General features: G+C 42.8%; 2 protein-coding genes across 2 annotated transcripts; both read right to left on the reverse strand.

The window, feature by feature from the left end:
* Positions 1-927: 927 nt before the first annotated feature.
* LOC136441416 (polycystin-2-like) lies at positions 928-2556 on the reverse strand. The gene is made up of 2 exons (XM_066437700.1): positions 2024-2556; positions 928-1140 (listed from the first exon to the last, which is right to left on the reverse strand). Exons 1-2 carry the CDS (start codon positions 2499-2501, stop codon positions 953-955), a joined length of 666 nt encoding a protein of 221 aa, XP_066293797.1. The 5' UTR covers positions 2502-2556; the 3' UTR covers positions 928-952.
* A 3346-nt stretch (positions 2557-5902) lies between these two features.
* LOC136442022 (polycystin-1-like protein 2) lies at positions 5903-8011 on the reverse strand. Its single transcript, XM_066438611.1, has 3 exons — positions 7819-8011; positions 6718-6926; positions 5903-6031 (listed from the first exon to the last, which is right to left on the reverse strand). The coding sequence occupies exons 1-3, from the start codon at positions 8009-8011 to the stop codon at positions 5903-5905; spliced, it is 531 nt and encodes a 176-aa protein (XP_066294708.1).
* Positions 8012-10098: the final 2087 nt, after the last annotated feature.

Consider the following 10098-nt stretch of genomic DNA (forward strand, 5'->3'; position numbering starts at 1 on the left):
TATGAGAGTTTATTTTCCAATAAATGATCTGTCAATAAATACATAATCAGCCTTTTTTTCGAATTCCAGTTGGGGTGATTTACGCGATGGAAAATTTTCGGCAGAAATAAGGGTCGATAGCACACCACGGAGACTTAAAGTTGATAAGATGTCAAAGTACAAGTTTTCAAAGCCTAACTTTAATCAGGCATTGTCAGGCACATTGTATACAAAGGCTGAGATGTCCGTAACTCTCGCGAGTTTACGTTCGGCAGTGATTGGTCATTATTGATCCTGAATAAGGCGACAGTGGTCGTCGAAAATTCGATCCTTGAATACCTTAGTGTTGGAAGAAAGTTTAACATTCTATGCTGAGATTGCTTATATAATGTAAATTGAGAGTACTCGGATAGTTTTTTTTTTCACTCCAAATAATATTTATTAATATTTTCAACACCGTGATAGATGAATACATGCATACATTATAGAAACGTAAAAACCAGAAGACATTTTGCTAACAACAAATTATTCTAGCAACTAATGCCATAACGACCCTTCGGGAGTTTAGTAGAATACTGAATGCGTCTTAAAGCGTGTGAGACTAGTGGTACTTTGATACGTTAATGAAGTTAGACATCCAGGTGATACGATACGCCAAATAACAGTTAATCAAGCAAATGGACATGGTTTTGGAAACGGTCAGACGTGTCAAGTAGATTCGTGGTTAAAATTGCTGTTCGACAAATCTTGCTCAGAGTCACTGACGAAAATTCGTCGATGCTACTTGAAACGTCTGACCGTTTCCAAAATCATATCCAGTTGCTTGAGTAACTGTTATTCGGTGTAGTTAGTACTTTATTATGAAGATAAAGTAGTATACATTTTTGCTACCTTAGATTATTATCTTTTGGAAAATTACATGATCCTTTTTCGGGTTTAGTTCTTCTTTAAGGTCTTTGAGAGGCATAAACAGCTACAACAAGTCTTTAAAGTTTTGATAAGCGGGAGCGTCTTTGATGATATCGTGAGACAATTCTGGAAGTCGCTGCAGAACTTGGTTGTCCATCTCCTTCCACTCGACATTGATGTCCCGAACTCTAGTTTCTACTTCACTCAGGAGATTCTCCAGCTCGTCTGCCGGCGACTTGGACGCATAAAGATCTGTAAAAGGTAAAGTTACACGTAAGGATAGTCATATAGCCCTTTTGAGGCAGTAGGGGCAGTGGGTTGTTATCTATTGTGTCTAGGACACGATATTTAAAAGGTGGAGCCAAACCCTCTCCTCCCGCCGCCTTTTACCTCTTCTGACGAAGTCAGGGAACCAATTGTACACTTTGGTGGAGTGTGGAGGTCGCGTAAAGTGCCTTTCCCAAGGGCAAGTTTGGGGATTCGAACCCAAGACCCCTGGGTTCTGATCCAAGCACGCTAACCGTTTCACCAACACGACATCAAAAGATGTGTATCAAACCACAAAACACAGGACGCAGCCCAAAAAGTTATTAGGCATTCCAATACCTTCAAGTTTTTATATTTGATTCTGATCACAAACATTTGGCTAAAATTGCACGAGTAACTGTCATCAGCGAACTTTCCATTTGTTTTCTGCTAATGACCGTTTCGAAACTTTTTCCAGTTACATTATTCAACAACTGTCCCTTTACGTATTTTCATTTGCTTGAAATCTACCACATTCATCAACTTTTATGACTCTTTTTGGTCATTGTAGATTCATATGGATGACATCCGCGCGCGCACCACTTTTCGTCCTTTTGTTAAAGAAAAAAATGTTTTCGGTCATACTTCAAATCGTACAAAAGCTGCAACATGAGACAATACATATGGCGAACTTTTATTCGCACGCTCGCATCAGTTTTGGCGTTCATAGAAGATGGCATCTATATAATCAAATCAACATGGCCTAATCCACACCCACATACACACGCACACACACACACACACGGGCACGTACACACACGCACAAACACACACACACACACACACACACACACACACACACACACACACACACACAAACAAATCCTACCTGGAAAACGAGCTTCTTGTCTCTTTCCAGCTACCCGCAGCGCCATTTCTCTCATCCCCTCCGCGATCTCCCTCTGCTCGGGTGGCAGCTGCGCCTCACCCCGGATCGCCAGAGCTTCGTTGATAACCGAAATGAGAAGATTCATCATCAGGTAGATCATCACGATGATAAAAGCTAAGAAGTAGAGCTTCGCAAACTCGTTGGTTCTGGTGATGGGTATGAATAAGGAGACCTTCCCTATCGAGATTATGAAGGTCTGGACAACGGACTCCATCGCAGATCGGTAGTTCTGGTGACCGCGACCGAACGCCGTCCACCCGAAGAGCGTAAAAGCCAGAAACGCGACTAAGAAAACGGCCATGAAGTTCATGAGTGGTTTGAACAGCGCGCGCAGGCATCTCGACAGGGAGGAGATGATCTTGTTGAACCGTAGGAGCTTGAGGAACTTGACGGTGTTGATGAAGACCACCGCCGCCATCGTCCAGGTGAACAGGGCGGAGATGAAGGCAATCTGGGCTAACCGTTCATGCGTGCTTTCTGCAATAGACAAAACACAAAGATATCGATATGACTCATTGAGAAAACTGAAGGTAGTAACGAACTATAATGCTGCGAAACGACTGTCCTGTTCACAGAAAAGCATCCCTGATGGCTGATAGAGCAATCTTAAGTCTAAATAAAGAAACAAACAAACAAACAGTAATAGAAAAAAAATTCAAGATATCTGATAAACAATTTTGATCCATTATGCATGTAGCTTGAAACTTCAACGACGTTCTTTAAAGATGCACTATGTAAGATTTGGGCCCTAAAATGAAAACTATTCTTAAAAACAAAACCTTCATCCGAATGACCAATATAACGACCTTTAAGCATATTTGCATCATTAGGTTGTATTCCTGGTGTTTGTGCACTGTGTAAAACAAGCTATACTGTACAAGGTCCGATCATGAGTGGGAAACACCATCTCAAACCAGACCCTACCTTTTATAAACTACCTTTTTGTCCCTCAGGATTAAGTACCTGTATAGCCGGTATAACCACCCTTTCGGCGTAACACACCAGCTTCACAGGCATGCAGCGGAGCAGCAACTGGTTATGTTACACTGAACGGCCTGCCACATCTAACTCTTGCACATCTGACTGCAACCGTCCTTTAAAGCTATTCAGTGAAGATATTCCTACAGTATTTGATGACAACGAGTTTAATTCTACTACGGATCTCGGGATACTAATTTTTGAACACATCTATCCTTGGTTGATAACTCTGGTATTAAAGGCATGACTATTTCTTGTCCTTTTCTGAGCTGGTATGAAATACTTATCAGTCGGTAACCAGTTAGGCACACCTCGAACTATTATGCAATGCAATATGGTAGGAAAACTTACTTTTTGTATTGTCCGAACCTTACATAATGGGTTTTCAAATTGAATATATCACTTAATTTGAGCCCACTAAATTGGAAGACAAGAACTGCAGCAACACTCACCACTATCGTCTTGTAGGTCAGGAATTTTCGTCTTCGAAACAATCACAATCTTCGTCACACCCACAAAAATCACCATCCAAGAAAACGTCAAGTTTACCACTTCAACCCAGTTCCAAATCTCGCTTATAAAGGCCAATTCACTGCCGTAAATTCCCTTTACTAGCCTCCATGTTAAATGAAGTACCAGGAAAATGAAGATCACTTCCAAGAATCCCCGCAGAATTCCTTGCAACCCTACATAGTCATGGAGTGTGAATATAGAAATCCACGACGTTGGGATGACTGCTCCAATAGGCGTGAACTCAAAGAGGTAGGTCACAATGCAGACGAGGTTTACGTTTGCGCTGTATAAGGCAAATTCTAGAAAAACTACGCGAGTGTTGCGGTCGATCCAGTTGTTGGAGTAGAGGTATGCAACAGTTCCCATTGCAGAATTTCTTGATTTGCCGAACTGTGCGTTAAAGCCGCCTTCGTAGAAGGACTGAAGCGTCGCAACGTACGGTAAGTTGATGTACCCAAGTGAGGCGGAATAGTTCCAGCTGGACTGTAGATTCCTGGAAATGCTTGCATTGTCGTGTCCGGAAGATTTCCATCCAGGAAAAGCATTCCTCTCCATCCAGTTGCCTATAAGAGTAAAAACAATACAGTATCAGTCAAATTGCAACGTTAATTTGCTGTACAGAAGGGACTGGCAACATTCAGATCAGACAAGGCGGTTCATTCGTTTGTGTATTGGCCATCTCGAAGCACTTTAAAGCACATTTTGTAAGTTTAGAATTTTTCTGCTCGTTAATAGTAATACTCAGGCTAAACTTCATCGACGTCGGTGAATTCCAAAGTAGTAAGTGTTTATATTGGTTGCTTTACGCCGTTAGCGATTGTGACTCTGGACAATGAGGTTGGGAGTTCGAATCCCGGCTGTTGTCTCTCGCCCGACATGCAAGCTCCAGTCTTTAGGGCGGGACGAAAAGCCGTGGTCCAATGTTATTTGTCTAAAAGAGCTAGGAGAATTTCGCTGGTAAATACTAGACATAGCGCCTGTCCTCCCTCCCACTCCCAGTGGAAGATAGATCCCAGTAGATCTTCAGTGAGCTAAACTGGTTCTTGATCCCTTTGAAAATAGAACAATGAAATAAAATATTTACCATTGTCCAGCACCCTTTGTTGCCGCAGCCTTGGCTCCGTAAGCCTGTAGAGTGGCAGGTTCGTCATCATCGGTGAACCAGAAGTGTCCACACTGCGTCTCGTTCGCCTCGGTAACGGGAACAGCTCCGGCACTACCGTCTTCTCCAACCATAGCTTCATGTTCTCCTTTGTCCCTCTCTTTGTGATGTTCTGTCAGTGAAAACAGATCGCAAGAAAAGTAGACATTTAACACTAGGATTATGATATTTTTGTTCTATGTGGATAGCAAGGTTCCTTATTCACATCCAAGATATTGAGAACAACAGCCGACGTTTGAGAGACCGTCTGGCACCTTCCTCAGGGCAATACTGACTTATTTTACTTCGCACTGCAGCTAGGTGTTGCTGCTAACAATGCGGTCCCAATTTTTTTTTCATTGTTATCATTCAAAGTACAGTAAAAGATACGCCCTTATCAAAGAGAGATCGTATGGAAAAAAAAAAAAAAATAGATCGTAACAAAACAAGATAATCTGCATCGAATATCTAATAAACGCTAAGATTATTACGATTATCAGGAAAATTATGTATAAGGCTTATCAGAATGGTAGTGGAAACAAACAAATATAGAAACTTCCTGGTTCTTACAATGGATGGAAGGAATAGATTAAGAGGTACTGTTATATGGGGGGTGGGGGTGATTAGAAAACACGACCACACGCACCTTGAAGACCTTGTCGTTGAACGTCAACTCCACCGTGCGATGCAGGTAGTACGGCAGGTTGCTGACGCCGATGTTAGCCACGCAAAGGAGAAAAACGAGGAAAACTAAGTACGAGACGATCTCTTGGATGGTTTGGCTGACTTTGGTACGTCGTTGTCGGTATTCCCCAGCCTGGAGAACGATGGTCTTGTCCAGTTTGGGTGCTCCTTTACGCCTCTGTTCCCTCACGAATCGGTTCTGATCATCTAAATGGCAAGTAGGATGTATTTAACGTTCACCAACATGTAGATCCGATGGTGAGTCAAAAAGTAAATGAAAGTGGTTTTATAACAAGCCGATCTTTTCACCGAAAGAGTTGAAATTCGGTACAAAGGTAAATGGGCATGTCTTGGCACAGAAATATCTCAATTTGTTGTTCAGATTTTGATCTGAAATGACCCTTAGAAAACCCACGTGCATTATTATTCAACTCATCCTCGTACCAACACAGTGGGTGGACAGCACAAAGAATTTTGCAATTATAATGAAGGTCAGATTTATATTAATATCGTGAATTACCCGTCTCGTCGTCACCAATAGTCGCCAGTGCTTTAACATTCTTCGTGAGCTCCTCACCAGTAGCCATCATCTTTTTGCACATCAGGGAAAGCAGAGCGGCCACGATGACAACCTTAAAGAAAATGTTTTCTGGTTGTCAATACATATAGACTACAACACGGTGTATTCAGTATCACCCGAAGTACCAGCCCGACAGCGGGTCAGATCGCCCGAGAGCTGAAGGCCGGGGCGACAAGCAGGAGGGCTTGGACTAGGGGTGATGTCGAATACACCGCGTTTTATTTCATTTTCGTCACACCCATTAAAAAACACACATTTCAATGCAAAATGTGGGAAAAGTTGAAAAAAAGTTTGTCTTCGAACAAAAATTGCAACAACATCAAATCAAACGTATAAATGTGATATTTGAATTTTCTACAGCGGCGCATTCGGCGCACGTGAAACGCGTTCGAATCATTTGATGGAAGCCCGTGAAATACGACATTAGTGCCCGAGCAACACGGTAAATATAAACCGGTCTGGAACACCCGTGTATCGACTGTTATCCCGGCCCAGGTATGACATAAGTTGTTTTACACCCATATATGGCATTTAGGTTTGATAAAATCATGCCCTGAATCAAGTTATCAAGGTTTTTTACAAGCCATTACCGATTGACCATAGATGTATCGAAGATGGCAAGGCGGTCTTGTGGTTAGGGCTGTTGATTATTGAACGAACAAAGAAACAAACAAAGAAACAAACAAAGAAACAAACAAACAGACAGACAAACAAACGAATTAACAAGATGACCAGTACCTTTAGTGGTTCGATGATGAGTGTCGATTCTACAAAGGAGAGGAAGAATGTGATCAGCCAGGCGTCTGCCTTCTCCTTCCCCCACTCCAGACTGTACAGGATGGTGAAGAAGGCGGAGACGGAGGACGACAGGAACACCAGCACCCAGCCCACGTACACGAACCAGTAGGGCAGCATCTTGTCTCTGCTGCCTTGACTCTGTCCTAAACCTGCGGGTAACATACACAAACCTTACGTATTTGTCTGTCAATGTTCGCTAAAAGAAAGAACGTGGAATTGGTGACAGCACTAATCACACTCAGGATTGCAGTAACAAGATCAACAATCAACATTTTGAAAACCCAATTTTCATTGCTGGCACTTTCATAGCAAATGGACATCAGGTGATTACAGAGTCCCACACAGACACATGCAGTCAATCTAGTATGTAAAGTACAACTTCAGCTATACCTTCATTCATTTGCAAAGCCTAGGGAGTTGACTTGGCTTGACCAATCGTATTCAGTAAAGGTTCGACTAGGCCAAATTCCTGTTCCTGCAACTTACAAGTTCGTCTCTTGGCTTCAAAGAAATAAACAGCTCTTCATGTTTCGATGAAGGTTGGACATCCAGGTAATAAGATACGCAAGGTAGCAGCTACTCAAGCAACTGGAAGGAATTTGGAAACGGTCAGACGGCCAGTCACTGACAAAAGACAGCGGATGCTGTCTGAAACGTCTGGCCGTTTCCAAATATTGTCCAGTTGCTTGAGTAACTGTAGTATTGATATCTTGATGTTGGAGACGAGTAAAGAGTGCTGGATAGTATACCCTCATTTCACTAGGACGGCACTCTCGCTGTGCGCTCTCTGCGACCTCAAATTTAAAAAAGCGCTAAACGAATTTTATATACAAAAAAATAATCTTTTACGCTTTGTGTGTTTTGTTGTCTTGTCAATCATACATTTTTCATACCTTTTACGTGAAGTAGTGACTCGAGAAGAAGAAGAAGATTTTACATGATATTCCAATTATGAAATCAAGGATTAGACAAATTCGGTTTAGGTCGCAGCGAGAGCGCAGTACAATCGTCGTCTCGTGAAATTGGAACCATAATGCTCACCTGGAATATCCGGCACCACCTCGTTCTTCTTGGAGTTCGGGGTGCTCCTGAAGATCTGCACGATGACGACGTTGACCGGCAGGACCGTGAGACTGCTCATGACGCTGACGTACAGCTGGTGGAGACTGAAGCTGAGGGGACCGAGTTTCAGCACGGAGGGGGACTCCACACTGTTGTCAGTCCGGTACCACATCGCGTTGGAAATCATGGTGCAGAAAAGGATGGAGAAACAACACGACCATCCTAGAAATACAACAGAGAACAAGAGATTGGGGACAAACACAAACAGGAGGTATGAGGTCTCCGAACCCCTGGTTTCCATAGCAGCCAGTTTACAGAGACTCCCTGTCATGTTTGATATGAGTAGATCTACCAACTCTGACCTGCCTCTTCCTACATCTGACCTTTGGGGTTATCTTCTATCACTTTTGACCCAACTCCCGGTCAGTGTCGACGTGCCTACTAGTAGCTTTAAAATGCCAATGTGTGGAACGACACAAGTAAAAGGGTCTGATGTATTCAGATACTACAGTATCCAACACAAAAGTTTACTTAGAGCCCACAACGTACCACATCGCGTTGGAAATCATGGTGCAGAACAGGATGGAGAAACAACACGACCAACTTGGGAATACAATAACAAGGTAACCTAAGGCTTTGTGAGTCAAAGAAACCGTCGTAAAATAATAACGAGAAAACCCTAGCTGAAGCCCCTTCTCGCACATTCAGGACCTTCCCACGACTTTGCTCAAGACCACTACCCAAACAAGGTTGGCGCTGGGTTGGGAGTAGCCTGGAATCCACCTCTAGTCACATCCAAACAGAAGATGACTCTCCCGACTTTGATTTTTTCAAATTTTATAGTCGGTTTTTCCACAGACGACTTTTTAAGACAAGCAACTTTGCCGACCAACTGCCAACCATAGATGACATAGCTCACGACTACCTCCCAAACATGTTCTGGAGATGGTCGGGAGGTCAAAGTCGGCTATATGTGACATGGGCTTGACATTGAAGTTTACTTGATGTCCACTATAATATACACAGAAGAAGACAACTTTTGCAAGTATGTGCTTACGTTGCACCCTGGTGAAGTTGGCAGAGATCCCCACCGCTATAGTTGATATCCACAAGTGTCCGTCGATGAAGTTCTTCTTCGCTGCTGTGGTGAAGAGATACCCGAATGACGTCAGATCCTCCTCGCTGGCTGCCGGGATGTTCTTGTAGATCAGGCCATCGCCTTTGTCAACAGCCAGCCAATCATCACACAGGAAGTTGTAACTGTATTAGCCAATAGGAGAAAGCGGTAAGATCAAGTCTATGATTCCCAGCGACGATGAAACAGTATATCAGGGACTAGAAGTAAAATAAATATTAAGATAAACATTAAGTCTAAACAAATTATTATTTTAGAAAATATGATTAAAATACTACAAAAGGTATCTTTACACTAGATGGATATCGCGCTGGTACTTCACTGCGACCTAAATCAAATATGTGTAACCCTTGATTTCATAATTTGAATATCATGCAAAATGTGAACGTTTTACTAAAAGACAACAAAACACATAATTCGTAAGAGGATTATTATTTTTTATTTCGAAATTCGTTTAGCGATCTGTCAAGTTTTTGGTCGCAACGCGGTCGCGGCGAGGTCGTCGCCCTGAAGCCAGCGTCACAATTCATGCGAGCGTCGGCCGAATTTGTAGATCGCCCGAAGCTCGCCGAATTTCGAAATCGCCCGAGCGTCGACCGCATTTTCCAATGTAAATGTCGGGCATGTCCGTCGAACACTCAAAACTAAAAATCGCCCATGAGACGGTACCATCTCTTGGACATGACGAAGTAAGAATCAACTAACCTGGTAGAAGGCCAATATTTGGATCAAATTTGGTTTCTAGAAATCGCCCGAAGCCCGCTTAATCGACAGGACGTCGGCCGTACTTCGACCGAAAATGCACATTGGAAGCTCGCCAACACGTCGGCCGAGCTGAATTTCTTATTAGTGACGGGGGCTTAATGGAATGAAGGTGCAAGGGACTGTTTCAAATCTTGGAAGAAAATGCAGTACTGTATTTGGTTAAAGAAATGTACTTTCAGATACGCAACTTCAAGTAGAAAGTGACTCAATATGATATAACCCAACGTTTCCTCCACTATAGATATTACTGAAAGAAAGCCTGTATTTGTGGAATCTGGCTACGCCAGTAGCTAACGTCTATACTAGATCATCAACGCAAATTTTACCTACGTTGAGTTGTTCTGCAGGTCTTGAACAAC

Source organism: Branchiostoma lanceolatum, chromosome 9 (genome assembly GCF_035083965.1).
Source record: "Branchiostoma lanceolatum isolate klBraLanc5 chromosome 9, klBraLanc5.hap2, whole genome shotgun sequence".
NCBI lineage: Eukaryota > Metazoa > Chordata > Leptocardii > Amphioxiformes > Branchiostomatidae > Branchiostoma > Branchiostoma lanceolatum.